Genomic DNA, 24,807 nt, shown 5'->3' on the forward strand with positions numbered 1-24,807 from the left:
GTCCTTTACCAGACATGTGTGGTACAACTGTTTCCACCCATTCTCCAGCTTGTCTTTCAGATTTTTCACAGTGTATTTTAAGATCAAAGATTTACATTTCAAAGCCAAATTTGTCAATTTTTTTTCTTTTATGCCTTGTGCTTTTTGTGTCCTAAGAAATGTCACCTGAGATCACACACAAAATTTCACCCATTTTTAATCTAAAAATCAATGGTTTGTCTGTCTTGATGTGATCAGGTTACTTTGTACTTATTGATTCAATGGCTACAAAGACTTCACATAAATAAATCCGGTGGAAGTGCTCATTGTACTTTTGAGATAATGCTCAGTCTTCCCTTTCTTCTGCTACCTTGTGTCTATACTGCCCCCTCTGTCCACAGAGCCTGCTGGAGCCCACGGTTTTCCTTTGCAGTCCTCCCATACTCCAGTAGAGGGTGCTAAATTATAATTTGGCAGCTACTGTGGTCTAGCAGCTAATTATGACTGCTCCTGTGACTTCCATAGAGGACAATAATGTTTGGCCTCATTCCAAACTCTTCTCATATCTTAACTAATTTAATGCACAAATCCCTGAGAAAAGAAGACAAATATCGAGAAATGAAGCTCTAGGTCACACAATCAGTTTGGGGATGTCAGACAGATCCAGACAGATCCTCTGTTCTTCCTACTGTAATTCACTCCCATGGGTTGAGATGGGACTCTTACGTAACTGGACCCGTCTCATGAAATAACAACTACCTGAATTTTCTCTTTCTCACATCAGGTGCTTCTCCAGTTTTAGTTTAGACTCCCAAGTCTCAGGTCTTGTAGTGGAAACCTAGGATAGAATTTCTTAAAGGACTCTTGGCTATTTGGGGAAAAAAATCACGCTGACCCACTCTCAGCCCATGTATGTTAGCAAAGTCCCAGAATAGGGCTGTGGACTTTGTACACAATACAAGAATACACGGCTAAGAGGGCAAATGGTGGCTAAAATCCAGTCTGCTTTGGTCCTATGAGCCCATGGGTTTGTTTTTTCCCATGAAAATAAGGAGTGATCTCTTCTCAATTTCTACCAAGTCATCATGTGGGCTAGGAGTGGTCCTCTCTTTCCAGGTAAGCCGAGTAAATTCCTGAGCTGTAGAGGAGTTACATGTGGTATAACTTGGCCAACTTAATCATCACATTCTATCCTCCTGGCTGTGGTGATTGGTTGGGGGAATGACACATAACTCAGGTCAGGCTATTCCTGGCTAATGAGACTTCATTTGGAGGCTTTTGTGTGAGGGACGAGGACCTCTCTTCTGGTAGGGATGAGTGCTGGAGCTGCTATAGCCATCTTGCAACTAGATGGAGCCTGATAATGAAGCTAATTCCCAGCAAAAATGACCAAAAAATGAACAGAGAAAACCTTAACCTTGAACTTGACAGCATTATGTTAAGAAAAAGTAGCCAGACGAACTCTGGATAGGGCAAAGGGGTGGGAGGGGAAGGAAGGAGGCATGGGAGTAAAAAAGATGGTAGAATGAGATGGACAGCATTACTCTAAGCACATGTATGAAGACATGAATGGTGTGAATATACTTTGTATACAACCAGAGATATGAAAATTTGTGCTCTGTATATTAATATGAATTGTAACGCATTCTATGTGGAAGCTAGAGAGAACAAAGAGGGAAGAGGGTATGAAGGAATCTTTTGAAAACAGAAGGAAAACTAGTTGAATAGAGGAAAGAGACCAGGGAAGGGAGGAGGTGAGGGAAAGGAGAGGTACTGGGGAATGGAACTGGCCAAATTATGTTATGTGCATGTAAAATATGTCACAATGCATCCCACTATTATGTATAATTATAATGCACCAGGACAAAAAACATTTAAGAGATGTAATTTCCAATGCTCCTGTGTTCAAAGCTATATATACATCTGCTACTTTGTGAAACCTCAGCACATTTTCAGACTACTTGAATCTGTTTTTTTCTGTTTACAATCCTAATTAGCCCCCCCCAAAAAAAAATTTTACTTTCTTTGAAAAACAAAAAAACAAAACCTATCCTGGTGATTTTATTGAGCCATTGGTCAAGTTATACCTGAATCTCCCATTTGTTTATAAGAATGTGAAATAGCATAAACCAATAAATTCTCTTCTCATTGGTTGTCATAAGCTATTCCATACATACCCCAGCACATTTCTATTTCTTGCACCCTGTCTTGGCCTTATATTTTCACTACAGAACCTTCCATCTTCTCATACTGTATTTTTTTATTTAGTTTAGTACTTGTCTGCTTCTATTCCCCACTCCTGCTGAAATGCATGCTCCACGTTTTGTTTGTTCAGTGATGTTTGTTCAGTGCTGGATTCTCAGCCCCCAAAACGAGTTCTTGTACACAATTTGTATTAAATAAAGTTTTGCTGAATGATGTAACTACTCAGTGAATCACTAAGGATAACTGAAATTTCATAAGCATACGTGAAAATCATCACAGTTCTACAGTTAACCATGGGCTAGCCTAGTGCTCTTTCTCTTCCTCTTTTTTTGTGGTACTAGGGATTGAACCCAGGGCCTCACATATTCTAGGCAAGTGTTCTACCACTGAGCTATACCTCCAGCCCAAGCCTCCTTGTAGTAAGAAAGGTGACTACTTGTCAGTTCTTAGCAGTGTCATGAGGATCCCAATGTATACATGCAGATCTTTGGCATTTCAGCAATTCCAGGGAGAGTACTGTATTATTATTACATCACCAAGACTGTTAAGGTGGCCATGCTTTTCAATTGGAATTACTTTAAAATATTTTTTTCAATTTTATTTTATTAGCTTTTTTGGGGGGTTTTGAGTTTTCATTGGTGTAAAATGTATTTTAAATATTTTTAGTATATTTACAGAATGACAGATTTTACTTTATTTTGATGTATCTACTGTTTATTATTTTTTGGCTTTTCATGTTGCTCATCCTTACTTTTACTATCATGAGGCATTATTCCTCCTGGAAATGTAAATAAATTAAGAAGGGAAGGTGGGCCATATTTTCTTTTATCTCTTGGTATGTGTCTTAGAAAAAAAATGAGACCTATTTTGAGGGGATATTTTCACCCATATTTCCTTGACATATTTGGCATTTAAATCGGCAGGCTTCTCTGGCTCACATCAGTCTGGCAATCTGAATTTATCTATTTTCTTTATCCAAGAATCTGGTACTTTTCTTTCCCCAGCGGCAACCTACTTGGGACCTTTTAAGAACTGGTAGTTGCTATTTTGCTAAAACTAACTCTATTCTTCCAAAGGATGACCCTTTGCCACCTGCCTATCATCTCATCTGAAATCTCACTATTAACAGATTTATCTTTTATATGGACAATCCTTTCTAATGCTTCAGAGGAATAATTCATTTCTTTTGATGTTTTCTTCTTTGACAAGGAAGAGTATGGTCCTTTCTTCCCTGAATCCTTCTTTCAGCCAGCACTCAGCAGGTGGTCTTGGACTGCTGAGGTGATAAGGAGTGTTTTCAAATTAGGGTAGCAGAGTCTGCATGTTTACTGGCTGCCTGCCAATAGAGGAAGCAGCTGCCTTCTCCCAGCCTGACTGCAAGGTGGGGCTCTAAGACCTTCCCATTGCTTTTGCCTCTAAGAAATATGAATGTGATCCTGCCAAAGAAAAACTTTCTATAATCAAGTCCTTTTTATTTCTTCTTAGAGTGCTATGCAGATTTATGATCTAGGGGACGCAGTCTGTTCGAGGGTACAATTATTTCCTCATAATTGAAGTAACCATACAACAATTTCAACTGTCAAAGCAAAAGAGAATTGAGAAAGGCCATGTAGGTGACTCCTAGGCCCACTAGGCTGCACTATCTGTGATTGTCTTCCCAGCTCCCAGATCTGAAGTACGCATAATCCAAAGACCCCCCCACCACCACCACTCATCCCTGTTCTGAGGTTGGCAGGCATCTCACCTCCTTTTCTCCCCTATTCCAGCCAGGGCTACTGCCGAGCAGGTGAGAGGCAGAGACTCAAAGGAGAAAAATGAAGACATGCTTAGGAGTATTTCTGAGTCTGATATTACCTTTCCACTCACTGGATTGGAACACAGAAGCCTCCTACGTATGTAACTATTTATTAAAAGAATTCATAGCCCAGCTCAGTCTACTAGGGACTCTAGTGATGAATGTTTCCACGGCAAAAGGAAGAATAGGCGGACGGCTGATGGAGTGGGCATGAGCTATGGAGAGGTTGGAGAAGCTGAAGTGGGTAGAAGCTCCTTCTTATGTTTCTGCTGTCTTTGAATCTTTACACTTACAGCCAAAGACCTAGCTGTTTCCTCAGTTGGGGATGCACACTCCTAGCCTGCTTGAGACAATCAGAGAGAGGGGAGGAGGAAAAAAGAGTAAAATGGAAAGAGATTGTGGGGTGAGCATTTAGTGCTAGAAGCCACTGGCATACCAATCCTGAGATCTCTGTCTCTAGGCCTAATAAAATCCGTGCACCAGAGACCTTATCCACCTTAGTGGCTATGTCTACTGTCTGAGACAATGATCAGATTTAGACAGCCGGGCAGAGAAGGAAGAGCAAGAAGTTTGTGCAAGGGCTGGCAGAATCTTGATTCTTGCTCTATGGTCGGTACTTGCACAAGAAGTGTTGGCGCTTGCTGCATTCATTTTTGTTCCAAGTTACAAAGTCTGTAAGAGAATAAACAGACATTTAAATCAATCATCAATCCAGCTCAGTACAGAGCTTTCCCATGTTGTCTTGTTGTTTTGCTTTTAGATATGGGGAAAGCCCAGTGATGGCTATTTTTCTGTTTTTGTATTTTGGGTACCAGAGCACTTAACCAAACAGCCACATCCCCAGCCCTTTTTTTTTTTTTTGCATTTTATTTATAGACAGGGTTTCATTAAGTTGCTGAGACTAGCTTTGAACTTGTGATCTTCCTGCCTCAGCCCCCCAAGCCACTGGGATTACAGGCATGAGCCACTGCACCTGGCTAATTATGTCTATTTTATGTATCAACTTGGCCGGGCCATGAGGTCCAGTTTTTTGGTCCAGATATCTAGCAGTCTAGATGCTGTGGTGACAGTATTTTTTTTTTTTTTTTAGTTATGACGGACATTTAAATTAGTAGACTTTGAGTAAAGCAAGTTACCCTCCATAATGTGGGTGAACCTTGTCTAATAAGTTGAAGGTTTTAAGAGGAAAGACTAAGGTCCCCTAAAGCAAAAGGAATTCTGCCTCTGGACTGTCATTAGGCTCGAGAATGAAGCGTTGACTCTTGCAGGAATTTTCAGTCTGCCAACCTGCCCTGCATGCTTCAGACTGACCGGTCCTCACAATTTCATGTGCCACTTCCTTTAAATAAATCTCTCTATATACATACATCCTCCTTTTATTTGTATGTATATAGAGAGATTTATTTAAAGGAAGTGGAGAGATCCCTTACTAATGCAAATACTAACAAAAAGAAGAACCATTTAAAGGTTACACGCACTTGCAAAAGCTCCCTTCCATCCTGTTTTGGAGGAAGGAAAGGCTTGACATGAATCTACTGAAAATGTCTCATGTTTGACAAAGGGTACAGTGAGGACTTGGGGGTGCTCCTTCGTAAAGTCCATAGTTGATCTCTAAGAAGCTTCTTCTCAAAGAACTGGAAGCTGCTGACGCCAGTCACATCCCACCAGGCTACCCATTTATAAAGATGGATGGAGCCAGGAGCGGGTAGCCTTTTGAAGGACTTGAGATGTTTTTGAGGAGAGGCTCAACTATTTCACTGCCCCCAAATCAAACTCTTCAGAGTCCCCTGTCATTCCAGGGTGTTCTGCTACAGAGTGATGCATCTTTCCCCAATTCGGTGTCTGCTTGGGCTTTGGCCAGCAGACATGATCTTGTTGGCAGTGTGTGTGTTTCTTGGGTGTGAGAAAGCCTAGGAGGGAGGGATGTTGCTCCATTCCCTCTCCCATTCCAAGATCTCAGGAAGCACAGAGAAGGGACTGCCCATGTTCGCATCCATGGAGCCCAAAGTTGGAGACACATAGTGTAAATGCAATGGGGATGGCAGGCTTATTGGGCATTTTCACAGTGCAGGGCAAAAAAAAAAAAATGGTGCATGAGGTCACTAGCATGGAATTTACCCCAAGGGGGTCTGGTTGAGTCTGGTTTGGAGCATAAATGCTTTGGGTGCTGCTTGAGATGGAGGGTGTTCTTACTGGGTCCTTTTGAGTTGACACCCACAGATTCCATCAATAAACTGTAACTGAAGCTTCAAGCAACCAAGAACAGCCAGCTCACCCCAGGTACCCACCTAGAGAGATATCTGTTTTCTCTTTCCTCTTCCCTTCTCCATTATGGGAGGGGAAGTGCAAGGAAGGGGAAGTAAAGATCAAACTCCTCCACTTTGGGGCACAGGAGTCATGAGCCCAGCCTGCACTGCAGTGGAAGCACTTCACATGTTGGTGAAGTTGTTGTTTCCTTCAGGCATCTGAGGTACAAAGGAATGGGAAGAGCTGGAATTCTACCTGGGCACTCAGAATACAGAACTCCTGCTCTTGACCACAAACCAGATTGAATGTGAAATTTCTTAATAAACTGCAAAATGTAGTTACCATTATTAAATGTCTCAAAGTGAACCAAAGATAAGTCAGGAAACACAACACCACCAGGGAGTCACGAAACAGTTACACTGTGGTATAAAGCAGAAGGTCCCAGAGGATGACCAAAGGACACACAGAATAAAATTTCCTATTTTTTTTCTATTGTTGTTTTTTTTCTAAATAGAAATCAGAAAAAGGAATGAGCCTTGTCACTGAGAGAGGAGAATGTGTATATCACTATGAGTTGGGAGATTAATATTACACACTTTGAATTTTAAAATTAAAAAGTAGAAAGGGAATCTGGGGGCAAAAATCCATTTTCTACATAGGAAATGACACTGATGGGGTTGAAGACCATGTCCTTTCCAATTCTACCTTCCGCCTGGTTTTCACTCAGCCTTGGTTCCTTGCTTGTGGTTTCTTTCTGGGAGCCTGTTCTCTAAGAGTCAAGTTGAGGTAAGTAAATACAGGGAAAGAAGGGGATGCAACAGACCAGATGCTCCAGAGAAACTGAGGGTCTTGGTTCTCAGCATTATCATACAGGTGACATCACTATGGATTTTTTTTTTGTTGTTTTGCTCATCTGATCAAGGGCTGTCAAGGAAAAGACTTTTTTGTTTGAGAACTTTGACTAGTGGAAACCTCAGAAACTTGAGTCTGCGAGGGACTCTGGGAGGCATCTGGTATACCACTTCCCCAAAGCTGGTCCATCTTCCATCCCCCGAGAGCCTTATGTTGTAGATCTGAAATGAATACCTGGAATTTATAATTTAACATGCTCCTCAGTGGATCTTTTGTGTGTCATTAAGCTTCTCGCCAAACACTCTGAATGTTTCAACTACAATGAAAACTATAACATCCACCTTTTGCTTAGCTGGCTCTAGCAATGGGTTTATCGCAACTTCCTGGGCGAGCCTGTGGTGTGTTTGGATGGTGCTGAAAGCTCTGCTTTCTCCTTCATATGGGTAGGCATCCACATTTTGGTAGCTTCTGCTGATGGGTCCTGACTGTGTTTCTTTCAGCTGAGCTGACGGATGCCTTGTACAGCAGTATGGACTCTGATGGTCAGTGAAAAATCCCCTCTCCAGCTTTCTGTCTCTAAGGGTCTTCCTCAAGTCTTTCTCTTAATGTCCACCCTCCCCCCTTTGCTATTAGAAAGTTCCCTCACTCTTTTTTTGTTGTTGTTCTTATGAGCTTTATCCCTCAATTAGTAGTAAACCAAAGCACCTGGTCCCTTTTCTACCCTAGACCCAGTTGCTGAGTACTTGACCCAGTCCCTGCACCAGTCCACTTTTTGGCTAAGAGAGGGGTCTGGTGTCACTTATGGTGGTCTTTTAGACTCACAAAGATGTTCTCAAATATACATATTCTTTCACCTTTAAAACTCTGTGTTCTTATTTTGCCACTGAAAACTTCCATTCACTTACTGACTGTGGTTCTCAATGCCCAGTGAATCTGACCCCAGAGAACACACTTAGCAATGTCTGGAGAGATTTTTTGGTAGGCACATCCTGGGAAGGAGAGTGGTGTTTATGGGATCTATGGACTAGAGAGACCAGGGATGCTGCTAAACCTCCCAGATTATACAGGATAGCCCCCCCCCCCCCAACAATGAATTTCCATTCCACATCATTGGTCCTTGGTATCAAGGTTGGAAAATATAATTTAGTATCATAAAGAGAGAAGAATGAAAGCAAGCAAAGGCAAGCCTGAACCCCAAGTGACTGAGTGTATGCAGTTTGCAGCTGAGATTCAGCCTGGATTTACCAAAGCGGGACATGTGTCCTCTTCAGGGTATACAGTATGATTTTAAAATAAATATATTTAAGAAAATATGTAAGAGTGGATCTAAAGAAAATACAGAGTAAATTGTTGAACGGCTTGTATATTGACATGGCAAAGACTGTTTAGTGGTCACAGACGACTGAAGTTTGGTAAGCATTTGCTTTGGCAATGCCATTGTCCTGTAGGAGAAAATTGTTGGTGTGACAGGGAAAATGTCCATCTTTGCTCTCAACAGATCAAGGAAAGGAGCCGTGCTTTGGGAAGAGGTACAGAATGCAGGTGCACTTACTGCTCCTGTAGCCCATCTCGGTGCAGTGCTTGTTCCCACCCAGGGACCTTCCGCTCCAGGGTCTGTACAGGTATGAGGCCCCATCAATCCACTGCCACTGCTGCTTCTGCAATGACAGGAGACAGAAGTTAGCCAGCCTACCTTCCCAAGCCCGAACCCCTGTAGGCTTTTTTAAAGTAGTTTTCACTGTAAAAACTGGGAAGTACAGGAATATGTAAAGAATGAAAAATAGAAAAGTTATTGCCCTCAAACACTGAGAGGAGAAAATTGCTGCTATTTCAGCAAACTTACTTCTGAAGTGAATATTTTCATGGATCACTGCATTTCTCTGTTTACTCATAAAGAAATAATATTTGTATATACTTATAATGTGATAATCAAATACATACATATATTATGGGTAATAATCAGTTAGGGTAAAGGCACTTCCATCTTTTCAAATATTAATCATCTCTATGTGTTCAGAATGTTGATAATCTTCAAGTTATTTTGAAATATGTCAGGGATTGCTGTAGACAACAATCGCCCTATTGTACTATGGAAAGCCAGAAAAAAATTCCTCTAATCTGTGTTTTGGTGCCCAATTTTCAATCATTTCCCTCTCCTGGAGGGCAGGAAGACGTGCTTTTTCCTGTCTCTAGTGACCACTGTTCCATTCCATTCTTCACAGTTTCTACAGAGGAGTGAGAAGATGTGGCATTTTTCTGTGTCTGTCTTATTTCACTTAACCTAGCAATCTCCAGTTCCAATTATGTTGCTGCACACGGAAGGATTTTATTTTCTTATGGATAAATAAAATTCTATTGTATACAGGGCCACATTTTCCTTATCTATTGATCCTTAGGTTGATTCCATAACTTGACTGTTATGAATAGTGCTGCAATAAACTTGAGAGTACAGGTATCTCCTTGACATAATAGTTTCTTTTCCTTTGGCTAAATACCCAATAGTGGGATTTCTGGGCCCTATCATAACTCAATTTTTAATTGCAAAGGAACCCCCATACTGTTTTCCATAATGGCTGTACTAATTTGTATTCCCATCAACAGTGTTCCAGGGTTCCCTCTTCCCCCAGATCCTAACCGCCTTTATTATTGGTTCTATTTGATAATGTCCATTCTCACCCAGGTGAGGTGACAGGTGGTTTTGATTTGCATTTCCCTGATGATTTGTGATGTTGAACATTTTCCAGCACTCATCGATCATTTGCATGTCTTCTTTTGAAAAACATCTATTCAGATTTTTAGCCCATTTTTTAATTAGATTTTTTTTGTTAAGTTTGTTGAGTTCCTCATATTCTGGATATTAACCCCTTGTCAGATGAATAGTTTGAAAATATGTCCTCCCATTCTGCAGGCTGTCTCTTCATTCTGTTGATGTTTCTTTTGCTACAGGGAAGCTTCTTAGTTTGATGATTATTTAACTATTATAAATTTTATATTTTTATCTATTCACAATTACTATTAAACAGAACTTTACTCTTCAGAGATTATTTCTCTATTTTTGCCTTTGCTTTTTTGTGTCCTATCAAAAAAAAACAACAACTTTTCCCATATAATTGTTTTGAAGTATTTTCCCCATGTTGTAAATATATATTCAATAAATTAAAATATATATTCAATTTATAACTTGCTTTCCAAATATTTTTAATGGCAAAAATGTACAATAATTTCCCTTTATTTTCTTCTATTGACATTTATATTATTTCCAAATTAAATTATTATAAAGAATACTGCTCTAAATACTTCATGAATAGTTCATAAAGCTGTTTCATATTTTATGAAAATATGATAGAATTTCAGAAGTAGAATTAATGGGTTAAAGGGTATGAATATTTTGAGATTATTGATATGAATTGCCAAAGTATGTTTCAAAATAGTTCAGTTGTAGAAGTTACATGCTTACAAACTGGGCATAAGAACAATTTCTCAATATACTTCAAAATATTCATCAAGACAAAGCAAAAATTAGACAATCTAACAAGTCAAATTATATTATCTTAATTTACATCATTTGACTACAAGAGACATTACTCAATTTTTAAAATGTTTATTTGTCACTTATTTTTCTTGGTCACAAATATAAAACACTAAATTACAAAGCTCTTCTAGAAATATATGTAAATATTTATCCTATCTCTGAAGAGCAGAATTCTACTTAACAGCAATTATGAATAGATAAAAACGTAAAATTTATGATAATCAAAGAAACATCATTAAAGGTTGAGTAACTGTATAAAATATTTGTAGCAACTATGACCAAAGGTTACTGGTTTTCTCAGACTATTCAAGAGGAGAAAAAACAGGAAGATATTTATGGTGCATTCTTAAGGATAAATATGCCTTCACGACAAATGTGATATGAATGTCTGGTATCTCTTGCAATGTGATCAAGAAACAAAGTTTTGGGGTTTTCTCCTGTGTCCCTATGAGTTAAGAACCAAAGCTCCACAAAATATCTATAAACTGCAGACCTCAGCAACCTTTCGGAGACCTCACACGGCATGTCTTACAATGAAGTATTGATGGAAAGTACAGCCAGAGTTCAGTGGGAAAAAACTCAAGGATAATGAAAAGAAATAACAGCATTTGAGAAAAAGATAAGCAAAGAGTTTTCAATTTCCATTCAAGATCTAATGAAGATGTAATAAACCTGAGTTTCATGACAAGTCTCCCTGCACACACACTCACACATACACACACACACACACACAGATGCACACATACTGCACACACACTCACACATACACACACACACACACAGATGCACACATACTGACACCAACCTAATTTCTTTTTTGAAAGGGTCTAGAAAGCTGGTAATTTCACATTTTCAGATTCAAGAGGACCTTAATTATCTAGAAGTTTGTAAAATGGTTCTATTTAAATTATATCCTCCACTGTAGGCCAGATCTGGGTTCCTGACCCTGATGTCTTGGCTTTTATCGGTTAGAGGCACCTGACAGAAGAGCCACTACCTGTGCCCCTATTAGTGGGCCACGAGGCCATTTCCCAGAAAGGGGCTACCTTCCTGGCTTTTTCAAAAGGCATCTGTGAGCCATGTCTGGGGTTACCTTCTGTGGGTCATGCAGGCCAATCCATACAGGCTGGGTTCTTTGATAGCCACTTATGTACTCTGCTATGACGCTGGCTTCCTTTAGATTCAGGATAGATGCCAAGTGGGCTCCGTTTCCATAAGACTGACACTCAAGCTGCACACAAGGAGAGGTCCCATTAATGATGCCTTGACGTTCCCTTAGTGTGCCAAGCAGAAGGGACTCACATAGCCCCCTCTTACTCCTCCAGCAACTAAGACCTAAATCCCACAGGAGACTCCTGTCACCACGGGAAAAAACAATGCCACAGAGTCAGGTCTGTGAGGAACAGGCAGCGCAAGGTGAAGGCAAGAGATTTAGGGTCAGAGGAAGTGCCTGATGACCTGGTCTTGCCTGGTCTTGCCTTTTGTTGGTGCTTGTGACCTTGTGACCTTGACAAGTTACTTCACCTCTCTGAGGTTCAGTTTCCTCAAAATTGCAGTTTGGGAAATTCCTTTGCTTAATGCTCTCTCACACACTCTTTCTCTCCCTCCTTCCCTCCATTGCACGCGTGTGCACACACACACACACACACACACACACACTCTCTCTCTCTCTGGTTATTCAGGACTCAGCTCAGGAAAGCACTGCATTACTGCAGACTTCCCTGGGTTTTCCCTATTAGTCATTTTTGGTATAATCTTAGAAAAATCGTCTATGCTCATGCTGTGTTGGCATTTTCTGTTCAAATGTCACAATCCTCACTCATCCTGTACTTTTTAAAGCCATAGATTATTTTTGGAGTCCTCAGTAGCTATCACGTGGTAGGCGCTCCACCCTTGCTTTATTTCTTTTAAGTTATGTGCAGGGGCTCCGAGACCAGATCATGCCACATCATACCCCCATGGCCTCCCCAGCCAGTTGCTTCAATAAACCACATTCAGAGGCAACAGTGAATCTCCACTTACTGGGACTGGTTATTTGGGGATGCTGCACACAAAGTCTCAATGAAACAACATCAGTACATTTTGGGGTTGTGTAGAGCAATGAAACCTCCCATTTATTGGGATTACTTCCATTTCTTTAGGCAGTTCCAAGGCCTCTGTTCCATGCCTTTCTACATATTACTCTCTTTCTGGTAAACCTCACTCAAGAATTCAATTAATTTTTCCTGAAAGCTGCTGGTCTTTTCATTCTCCTTTGTTCTATGTTGAGGTCAGGGGCTGTTTCCTATTCATTCTTGTGTCCTTGCAGCCCATCCAGGGCCTGAGCATATCCTATCTGCTTTATCAGTGCTTACAATATGGAATGAGTTGAACACCGCAACCCTCTTCTCTATATTTCACCATCCAGGTGGCTTCTCCTCAAAATGCCCAGGGGGATCTCTTCCTCATTCTGAATCAAATGAGATCTGGGGCTCTGGACGGCCCCTTGCTTGAGAGAAGCCAAATGGTCAAATCCCTTACCTCAGCATCAGACCAGTTTCTCAGCTTCCGGAAGTATCCATAGCAATTGGACCTGTAGTAAAACCATCCTGTAGCACAGCTGGGTCTCATGATGATATCTGTTCAAAAACAAAAGTAAGAAACATTTAAAGTCATGACAGCAAAAACAATCAAGCCCAGCCTTGATGCAGCTTATAGATTGAGAATCCTTTGAATGAGAAGATAAAAGAGTCCTTTCTTCAGAAGGACCCTGCTGCATTGCTAAAAATGTACACTGTTAAATCTTTCCCTCAGCCTTCCTCAAAGGGACCGGTGGCCTTTTACCAGAAGAGCTGTGCAGTGGAGAAAAGGAAATAGTCAGAGCTTTCTGGGACTGCTGGACCCTGACTCTGAACTGACACTAATTCTAGGAGACCCAAAATGATACTGTGGCCTAGCCGTCAAGAATGAGGTCAGGTGAACAATGGAATTTTGGCTCAGGTCTGTCTCACAGTGGGTCCCCTAACCAACTGTGGTCATTTCCTCAGATCTAAAATGCATAACTGGGTAAACATACTCAGCATCTGGCAGAAAACCACGTTGGTATCTGAGACCAAACAACTATGATTCAGGCAGCACAGGACTGGAGGAGGCGTATAAAGTGGTGGGTTTAGGTATCAGTGAGAGGAAAGAATCCTTTAGGTGGGGATACATGGAACAGGTTCAAAGGCAACTTGGCTGGAAGCAGGGCACAGGTGAGCTGTGCTTCTGTTGCAAGGGGAGGGGACATGTTAAGAAAAGGGGATGGGTTGGGCAGAAGAGGCCTTGAGGCAAAGAAAGCCATGATTCAGGGCAACTCACACTCTTTCTGCTCACCAACTGGTGAATGGGCCACATCACCTGACTTGGAAGTTTATGAAGGGGATGTGGATGGTAGTACAGAGGGGGATAGGTGACAAAGGGAATTTCAAGCTAGCAGTCTGGGCTTTGTGATAATGTGGCTACGCTCTGACACCCTGGATGGGTACAAGGGTCTTTCCTCCCACACTGGCTGTCCACGGACTAGTTATCATAGTAACATTCTTCTCTTCCCAATCAGTTGACACTGTTGTCATTGGTTTGCTCTGCCCTTCTGATCTGTTTCATCTCCAGGTGCTCCCCACTGCTTTCACATAAGCTCTTGTTCATTAGCATATAAGGACTTTCTCATTCTAGTATCCAGCCACATCTTCCTGTACTGTAAGTCCCAGCTGTGACTTGGAACAAGATGCTCATGATAGATTTAGATCCTTCCCATGTGCTGTTGTGTCTATGAATGATGGGTAATGATCACCCAGCTAAGAAGGAAAAGTGCTGAGGGGTACCAGAAATACACTGAGACCAAGCCAGCTGTCACTGTACTCATTTAAATAAACACTCATTTAAATAAAAATTCATTTATTTAAATGCCTTGTGTCCAACTATCTCTAGAAAATTGGACAAAATTTATAAAAACTTTATACCACTGCTGCTCCTAATGCTGTCACCACCATCACCAAATTCTACATAGGAATCACTTACTTGGTGCCAGGTACTAGGCAAAGGGGCTTATCCATATTATGTTTTTATCAGAATAATTTAGGGAGATGAGGAAACAGGCGGAGGTGGTCACCTGCTCAAGGTCACACAGTAACATGGAAAAGCTGCTTTTCAGATTCAGTTCTAAGACTTAAAATTCCATGTTCCCACCACTAACTCTCGAAACCTTCAATAAATATGAAATAATTAGAAATTAGGAATTTAGCAACAGAAATGATCAGCAGGTTGGGATGCCTCGCTTACGACATCAGGAGGAAAGAAAGCAAAGAAGATCCTTGACCCTTGAAGTTAAAGCTGATCTTCTTAAGAAGGAGGCTGACCATTGATCATCATCCGTAAAGACAGAGCTGATGAACTGGGCTCCGATGTCTGAAAGGGGCAGCCTGAAGACACATTCAGAAGCAAAGCTTCTGTCTTAACATTGGTGGGGATATCCTGAAAGAAGGGTCAAGAAGGGCCCAAGTCTTCCACCCTAAGTCTGAGGACAAAGAGCCCTGACCTCACACCCAATATTCTTGGTGCAGTTGGATCGTAATTCCTCATTAATCCTGAAATGCCAGAATCCTTGGGGTTCTGTGGGCAAATGGGTCAGGACAGATCCTCCACCGCGGTGGCCTTTTCTTTTCCTGACTCTGGGTAGTGACAGCAGAGATCCCAGGGGCGCAGGCAGAGGATCCAGAGTGGGTGAGGTGGGGGGGTCGGGAAAAGGAGACCTAATGTTACATTTCAGGCCAGACAATCAGTAATCTCTTCTCCCCTCATTCCTTCCTCTGTGTCTGTTTCTCTGAGGGTTTCTCTCCATCTCTGACCATCTCGGTTATTTTCCCCAATCTGTCTCTGTGCATCTCCAGGTCTTTCTAAGTGTTGGTTTCTCTTTCTCTGTCTCCATGTCTCTCTGTCTCTCTCTTTCTCTTTGGTCTCTGTGCTCTGTGTATCACTCTTTTTTTTTTTTAAAGCAAGATTCTTCATTCTTACTCTTTAAAGATGACTTAGCTACTTTCTCTCCTAATGACAAGGGCTTGTATGTCTCTCTTTATCTGCAATTCTGTATTCGCCTTCTGTTCTTTCTCCATCTTCCCCTCCTCTCCCCTTGGCCCCGCAGGAGTGCAGCTCTGGCCATGTGCCCCCTGGTGGAGACATTTCAGCTCCTAGAAATGCAACCAACTGCTGCTCTGCTGAGGCACTGCTGTGCCTCCTAGTGCTCCACACATTCATGGAGCATTTGCTGTGTACCAGGTACTGTCAGAGACGATTTACATATATTCCAATCATCCCCACAATAACCCTATGAGTTAGATACTCATCCCCATGATCCAGATGAGAAAATGAAATGGTCAGGTCCTAGGATCACATAGCAAAGACAGAGACAAGATTTCACCCCAGACAGTCTGACGCCCAGGAGAAGCTCCTGCCATCTTAGTCACTATTCTGAAGCTATTTGTTTTAAAACCAACCACATTTTTTCAGAATGCCCTAAGTACCAGACCCTCCCTGAGACATAGGGATGGGTATCTCATTGTGCAGATGAAGAGACCTCCTCAGAAAGACCCTCTGAAGTCACCAGATGGGGAGTGTAGTGGACCCTCAGGAAGGGATCAATGTTTTTCCAGCAGCCCTAGACCCCAGATCCCACCTCTCATGATGCTAGAGCTCCCCATTATATGCATGCAGTGACAAGAAGTCTCAGCTGTTGACATCTGGTCTGTACTTCTCTGACCGTCTTTCTCCACCAGAGACCAACTTCTTTACCAGAAGTGTTATGCTGAGGCACTGCTTCTCTTGCCAGAGGAGCAATGTTAGGAACATTGTTTAACCTCCTCTGGTCTTGTTTTCTTGTCTGCAGAGTGGGGTTAACAATATATATCTTCTTCAGAGAGTTCCTGGGAGGATTGATTAGTTTAACGAATATACGGTGATTAGCACAGAACCTAGTATATTGTAATTGTTCAATAAATACTAGCTGATAGAATCACTGCTATTAAAATCATCATTATTACTGTAGTCAGTGTGATATTGTTGAAAATATTAACCAGATGAAGCCTTTTTTTGTTGTCTCTGAATCATGATGCTCTATGGCTCTCTAACCATTGAATTGGTCCTGTGCATTGCTCCAAGGTGAAGGACAGACACAGTCCAGAACAAAGAAATCATTGCAGAAACAATAAGAGTTACAATCATGACCATGGGTCCTGTTGAGAGAGAAAATTCATTTCTAAGTTCTCCATACTTCCTTTAAGTGCAAGATCAGACTTTTCCTGTAAGCCATAGCACAGAGAGTATACAGACTCTCTATATGACATATTTACAACATAGGCTCCTAAAGAGGGAAGCTAGAGAGGTTGGTGAAATCTGAAATACGGGTTTGCTTATTATTCCCCAGGAGATAGCAGACGCAAATGCCAAGCCCCAGTCTGAGGTCAGCCCAGCACCAGAGCAGCAAGAAACCACCTGTCCATGTAGAAATGGCCACGAAGGTAACCATGCAGGGGCATTCAGGGCAGTCCTGCATACACTTGCCCAGTTCAGAAAAGTGGCTGATGCCCATCAATGGATGAATGGACAAAGAAAATGTATACTATACACGATGGGGTTTTATTCAACCATAAAGAAGAATAGAATTATGCCATTTGCAAGAAAAGGAATGGAAGTTGAAAACATTGTGTTAAGTGAAATAAGCCAGACTTGTAAAGTTAAGGGTTGTATGTTTCTGTCATGTACGGAAGCCACAGAGGAAACAGGAAAGGAAAGGTAGTGGGGGGCGGACGGTCTCATGAAAATTAAAGGGATATCAGTGGAGTAGAGGAAAAGGATTAGGAGGAGGAAAGAGGGGAGGAAAAGGGAAAATAATAAGGAACGCTATTAGCCAAATTATACTGATGTATCATGTGCGTATATAAATATTTAACAATGAATTCCACCATTCTGTGTAATTATAATGCACCAATAAGAAATATTAGGAAGGGCTGGGGATGTGGCTCAAGCAGTAACGTGCTTGCCCAGCATGCACGGGGCACTGGGTTCCATCCTCAACGCCACATAAAAATAAAATAAAGATATATGTCCACCGAAAACTAAAAAAATAAATATTAAAGAATTCTCTCTCTCTCTCTCTCTCTCTCTCTCTCTCTCTCTCTCTAAAAAAAAGAAAGAAAGAAAGAAAGAAAAGAAAAGATGACTGAGTTCCCAGAATCTGAACACCCATAAATGGTTGAAAGAATTAGTAGCTAGAAATAGTTGTGAGGTTGAGGACAGAGAACCACATAGTACAAGGACGTATAAAGAGTAGAAGATAGCAAGGACCACAGATTTCAACTGTGGGGGCCAACATGGTACCCAAGAATGCTTGCTTTCCTTCAGATTTCCTTCCAAGGTTAAGTGGGAACAATGCTAAGTTATGGACAGCAATGCTAAGTTAAGGGTCCCTTAGAAGCCCTTCTTCTCAACAGAAGTGATGCTCAAGTCAGGATTCTTCACTCTTCCACATACAACTCCCAGAAGGCCACATGGGATTATACCAGACACTTAGGGCCAGGAGCCAGCCAGAGGAAAACATCATCTTGTTGGGTGATCTTGGGCAAGTCTCCACCTTTCTCTGGGCCTCATTTTTCTCATAAGTAGAACAAAATAGTTATGTCAAATAAACCCACATTTTATGGAAATGGAAGATTTCAGATATTCCATGATGTTTATTCTTAGCACACTCAGTTCCCCATCCCCCACTTTCTCCATTGGTAGATTCTATAGCATTGCTTTCCATTTTGTTGACATGCTACTTTGTACTTGACTCCTGGCCTGTAAGTGTGGAAGAGTCATCTCTACAAATAGGTTGCAGATTTCTTGCAAACTGGAGTTCCTGCTCAGTGGAACTCTAAGAAAACATTGCCTAAATATTACAAAGTTCTGACGATAGCTATCATTTATTGGCGGTCTGCTAGGTGTATGGTGTTTTCAACCGTTTCTATATCCTTCACAATAAACTTTCAAAATTTATTCTATTTAAGTCTGGCTTACAACCATCTAGGGTTGGTTTGATTTGAGAGCCCTTGAACTTTTTACCACATTGTTGTTCATTTGCACCTTTAATATGTATTTCCTGCAGTGCTCAAATGGCTTTCTTTGGAGGTGGGGGCAGGAGAGGGAAAGTCCATGACTGTATCATGAGCATTGTGGGATCAACCATGGGCTCAGGTCCCGCTCAATGGCCTTACTCACCACCTAGGACTTCAGGGCTGAGCACACAGCTCAGCAGCAGGAGCAGTCGCATACTTCTGGATGCCATCTTCCTCATCCCCTAAGGACAGTACTTTCGATACTTCAACTCCAAGAATCTCAGAGTCCTTGTTAGTTTTTCTTTGCAACTCCTAGATTTTCCTAGATCTGCAATCAGAACACATTTGCACCAATGTAAAGGACCCAGGAATTTAATGGAGGAAAATAATATTTTTCTGGTGAAATCCAGATTTTGCAATGAAGAGAATATCAAGTTAATGTAGAGATAGGAAAACTTAATTTAAACGATTTTGTTCTTTCCTGCAAGGCATTCTGGACCAGTGCCTGAGACCTAACTACAGCAGTCTGAACAGTTTAATAGTCTAAATGGAGAAGGCAATTAATAACTACAGGAAAGCCGGTTCCTGTTATTTTCAAGAGAGCCAGCAGAGGGCGAGCTTTCTCAACTAGATAGTGATGGGCTTTCTAAAGTCAAGAAAAGCAAATCAAATGGTTCCAACACTAATGTTAAAGTTCAAACTAAACATAAGGCCCAGCATTCAGATTTTAAAGGTAAAAAAACCTGAGGTCTATAGCTATGAAGTCTCATTTTTACTAGTTACAGCTAGATCTGACTTCAACCCAGCACTTTTTTCCTTTATAGTTTGTTGACATCACTTTTTTTAGTAGCTTTGTTATCTTCCTCCATTATCAAAAAGTATATGTTATGAAAACATCAATGCAAAACCAGAAAATAAAAATTAAATACCATTGCTCAGAACTAAACTATTCAGTGAATAGCCTTACAGACATTTTTCTATGAATCTCTTTGTACAATTTTATATAAATTTCATTATTATGGTTTTGTTTCTCAGAAACAGATCGATTTTAATGGTGTTCTTGTAGTCACATTTCCTCATGCAGTTTTGATTCTCATATAAGTTCACTTATGCCAGGTTGCAACTTAACAGAGTGTGCACATTTTTGTTTTGAAACTCTGCTAAAATTCCTTCTGAAAGGTTTTACCAGGTATTCCACCAGTAGTTTTCAGGGATGTTGGTTTCTCCAACCTCTACACCAAAATCCCACACCCCCCACCAACTTTTTTCCCCCTAATTTAGGTATATTAAAGAAAACATCAGTATTTTGTCACTATATTAAAGTTGCTAATAAAATCATCTTTTTTTATAATGATTAGCTTTTTGTTTTTCTTTTGTGAATTTTAAGTGGACAGTTTTTAATATTTTTCTATTTCATCATTTTTTGGAGGTGGTACTTGACCACCAAGCCACATCCCAGTCCTATTTTGTATTTTGTTTAGAGACAGGGTTTCACTGAGTTACTTAGCACCTTAATTTTGCCTAGGCTGGCTTTGAACTCGCGATCCTCCTGCCTCAACTTCCAGAGCTGCTGGGATTACAGGCGTGCGCCACTGTGCATTCATCCTTCTTTTTGATCATGATTTGTGAGACCTTTTTGTATGTCTTTTATATGCTATTAACAGTGTTTCCCAGTTTCTATTTTTCTCTGGTTCATATTTTTTTTACCATTCTAAAATTTTCAAAAAATTACATTGTCCTATGTATGATCTCCCTTAGAATTTTTGGAATTTATATCAGACTATCTGACCGTCACTGTTGCATAAGTTTAAAATAGTCATCCTTATTTCCTTCTTTTTCATCTATCTAGGCTTTATGTTAGTGTAAGTCTGAAAATGGCTTCTAGATTTTCTTTGTCAAATAATTATTTAAGTGAATGACCCATTCAGTTTTTATTTGACCATAATTTATGGTAAAAAGTCAGGACACATGGTCGAGCTATCAAAGAATAGATGGCTTAGGGAGAATAGTGGAATTACAGATCTGAACTGGAGACTTTCCTGGAAAATCTAATCTGGGGTCCATATGAACACTTTGATGAGTGTTAACAGGAGAAAAACAAAAGGTGAAGAGTGTGGAACTGTTGTATACCCTCCTTTTTTATTAATTACATGAATACACACTTATATCCTCCCACAAGTAATGGAGTATTATCAGTGTCCTAAAATCCGTTATATGCAAATTGTTAAAATTTATCTATCAAGATGTCTGGGGGAAGAAGGATGCAGCTTTTTAAAAAAAATCAATCTAAATGAATCATTGATGTCTAGTGGATACCTATGCCATGGTATTTAAGTCCCACAATAAGGCTGCATTACTGGTATCATTGCCTTATTTTACAGGTGAGGAAAGTGATGTTCATTGAGATTAAGTCACATTTCTAAAGTTTTACAGCTGGTAGGCAGCAGAGCTGTGATTTAACCCAACGCTGAGAGACACCAAAGCAGATGCTCCTCAAAATGAGGGAGAAAGAAAATAAGCAATTCAAATCAGACAACACAGCAACAAAAAGCATCACCAACCTCATGAGAGCTATGATTTGTAATTTCTAGCAGAGGAAAACAGAAGTCCAAAGAAAGCCCTCTGACCCTGCTTCCATGAGGATTATTACCTGGTTGGCCCCGAGGCTTTGAGAACCCTGCCTTCTTCAGCGTCTCCAGTGGTCCCAGGCAAAATTTCTGGAGCTCTTATATCATCTTGCTTCAGGATTTAATAACCTTTATTTTCATCATAGGGGCAATAAGGTTATTTGCCAACAATAAGCCTTATCTGTGGTAAAAAAAAATGAGAGAGAAGAAAATTAACCATGTAACCATGCAAGTGATGGCTTAAGGATAGAGGCAACTTGTGCTTTGAACAGCCAGAAAAAGAACCTCTCCCAGTATGCAAACAGAATCTCTCCTTTATATCCCATGTTATAAAAATCAACAGTATCCTATAGTCTGTTGATAGCCCATCTTCCTTTCCCCTTACTTCACTTATTATTATTTTTTTTGTTCTCTGTCTTTATATTTTTTGTTGTTGTTGTTGCAGATTGCCCGTATCTCCCCTTCCTTTTTAGAAAGATGCCCCACTTTAGCTCCAAAGAATCATGTTTCTATCCTTGCAGACAGGTTTTACCATCAGGGATGGACCTATGTGTCATGACCCATGTGGTTTGCCTTACAGAATTCCCTCTCTGAAGCCCAACCTCCTCTCTCCCAGCATGCATTAGGTTTCTCAGATTTCTACTAGGTGAGTTCTTCCTGTAGAACAAGATTCTGAAATCTTGTTCTTATGCAGGGCAATGATGTCAAAATATCTTTTGTGGATATAATATTTTACAACGGTTTCTCTTAGATCATCAGATGAGATCCTAATAAAATCCCTATGATCAATGTAGGACAAGTCATCCCCATTACACCCTCAAGAAACCCAATGACAAGAAAGATTAGGAAATAGGCACAGGTTCTCAATGCTGGCCAGTAGTGGAACTAGAACCTGGAACCTCTGACTCAAAATATGGCCCTGCTTGCAGAAGCATGGTCTTGTTGAAAAAATAAACTTTTTGGAAAGGGCAACAAGGTTTCCTTTCCAGTGTAGGTGGCAAAGTATTAAACAATGTTGTAGTTGCCAGAAGTCATTAGCCTTGAAGTATGTAAAGGGTCTGTGTGTTTGGAAAACTTAAACCTTAAACCTGGAAAGAACCGTGATAATTATCAAATCTTACTCTACTGGAAAGGAGCTGAGGCCCAGAGAAGGGTCATGAGCTCTTCAGTCCACAGTTGGTTGTAGGTGAAGCTGACATCAGAAGTTAAGCTTCCATGCTCCAAGCTCAGTGTTGTTTTTAAAAATGCTACTGAGCCTTTTTTGATTGTATTTTCCAACCTGTGCATGAAGTCATTATAGGACCTGAGAAGGCTCTGCTTTACTGGTTTACAAAGGATGTTTTAACTTCTACTCTGATGATGCTCTGGGGGTCTGGTTTCCCATGGAGCTTGGCCCCCTTTCATTGGGTAGCACTGAACATGCTATGGAAACTCTCCGAGCCTTGGATTTCACATCGGTATGTGGAAGGATGGTATTACCAGATGAATTTCATTGCATGCACTACCTGTTTAACACAAACCTTTTTCTGTTAGGCAGCTGGATGGGAATCACCACTGCTTCGCAGCACAATGGACAACAAAGAGAGTAACTCCAAGCCTTGTAAGTTCCAAAACCCAGGTCCAGATGTAATACAGAAAAGTTTCTACAGGTTAGGAATTGTGGTGTGTGCCTGCCATCCCAGCAGAAGGATGACAGATGGATCACCTTAGCCAGATCATGTTTCAAAATAGAAAAAAAAAATTAAACAGTCTGGGGATATAGCTTAGTGGTGAGGTGCCTCTGGGTTCAATCCTCGGAGCCCAAACAAACAAAAACAAAACAAAAACCAAGCTTTTACAAAATATGTGATTACAAAACAGATAATTTTACAAAGTAGGTAGGTCACTTCCCACTCCACCCTGTCCCTTGCTCTGCTATTCTACGCCACTGTATAAAGATTTCATATAGTGAACAAAAGAGGAGAGAGAAATAGAACAGCTAATAAAATTAGCCATTTCTAGAACTTAAAAAGCCTCTCACTGAATCCTCCCTTGATTAGTTCCAAATGAGGGCATTCATAGAATACAACTGAAACTCCCCCCGCCCCTTCTTAGGGCCTTGCTAAATTGCTGAGACTGGTCTTGAACTTGTAGTACTTCTGCCCCAGCCGCCCTAGTTTCTGGGATTATAGGCATGTGTCACCACATCTGGCCATACCTGAAATTTTGGGACAAGACTATGATGGACTAGAAAAATATCTGAATCAAAAAGATCCACCCAATGTGGAGTAAAATTAGTTTAAAATGAAAGTGCAATTTTCATGAAGACACACTGTATGTGAAATTTAGAAAGCAAGAACCCTAGAAACCACAAATCAGCAAAAATTACGTATAAGGTATGAAAGATCAGAATGACTCCATAATGGAGAAATAAAATGGGATCCAGGCAGCTTGAGAGAGCTATCTTGAAAGTGTGAAGAGAAGCACTTTGGAATGCTACACCTAGCCAACCAATCACTAAGGGTGAGTATGAGATAAAGACATGTTCAAATCATAAGAACTTAAAAGGTTTTTATTTATTGTTTTGTTCAAATTATTGCACCAGTATGTCCTTTGGCAAGAACATAGAATGACCCCAGAAGAAAAGTATGTGAATCAATAAAGAAATGAGTGTTGACTGGAATGAATAATTACAATTATGCTTAGAATACGATTGGTAGTATCTTTATTTTTAATATGAACAGGAGCTAAAATACCAGACAATAACAACCGAGATTAGAGAGAATTTGGAATAAAGTTAAAATGTTCTAAAATCAGATGTGGATTAAATTTAGACTTTATTAGAACTCTGAGTATACGGATTATCAGAGTACTCTTGACACGCAAACTTGATGTTGTTGTGGTTATGAAGGAAAACTGCAGTTGAGCCCCACCTTCACCCAGACTTTTAGAACAGCCGGAAACCCCTTCCACATCCCAGTCCCTCCTGTCACTCTTGCCCCCATACATTTGAATTTCTGTTCCCTCAATACCACATGTCAGTATTTCCCCCCAGGGCCATCTTCTGTGCCCTTTTTCATGCTATTCCCTTTTTTGCAATGCCTTCTTCTCTTTCTTTGATGGTGTTTATTCATCTCTTAATTAATTCAATAATTAGCAAATGTGATTGCAAGGATCTGGGTGCATGGGTGTAGGTACCATGAAGAAGGGAACAAGAAGTAAGAAAAGTTCCAGAACACTGACCCTATCCCTGTCATGTGAGAGCTTTCAACAATGGCAGCTTGCTTTGGTCCACAACTTTTTGGAAGTTTTTTCCTTATTCCATTCTCGGACAGTGGAGATGCCTCCCCTGCGGCTCATGTGCCCCATCCTTGCATTTGAAGTCTCTGTTTTATGTCTTTGTTAATAAATCTCTAAGCCACTCCCAAAGAAGAAACGTACCTCCTTCAACTTTCTAAGCTCGTGCTCAGAAAGTTTACTGTCTAA

At 40.7% G+C, this 24,807-nt stretch overlaps 1 protein-coding gene across 2 annotated transcripts; it reads right to left on the reverse strand.

Annotated features, from left to right (window-relative positions):
• Positions 1–4,583: 4,583 nt before the first annotated feature.
• Reg4 (regenerating family member 4) lies at positions 4,584–18,945 on the reverse strand. 2 transcript variants are annotated; one of them, XM_026413717.2, is made up of 5 exons: positions 18,882–18,945; positions 13,131–13,228; positions 11,704–11,841; positions 8,631–8,736; positions 4,584–4,651 (listed from the first exon to the last, which is right to left on the reverse strand). In XM_026413717.2, the coding sequence occupies exons 1-5, from the start codon at positions 18,943–18,945 to the stop codon at positions 4,584–4,586; spliced, it is 474 nt and encodes a 157-aa protein (XP_026269502.1). The 2 variants fall into 2 exon arrangements, with proteins under 2 accessions (XP_026269502.1, XP_026269500.1); XM_026413715.2 differs by having other exon boundaries at positions 18,879–18,945.
• Between the last annotated feature and the right edge of the window lie 5,862 nt (positions 18,946–24,807).

Source organism: Urocitellus parryii, chromosome 11 (genome assembly GCF_045843805.1).
Source record: "Urocitellus parryii isolate mUroPar1 chromosome 11, mUroPar1.hap1, whole genome shotgun sequence".
NCBI lineage: Eukaryota > Metazoa > Chordata > Mammalia > Rodentia > Sciuridae > Urocitellus > Urocitellus parryii.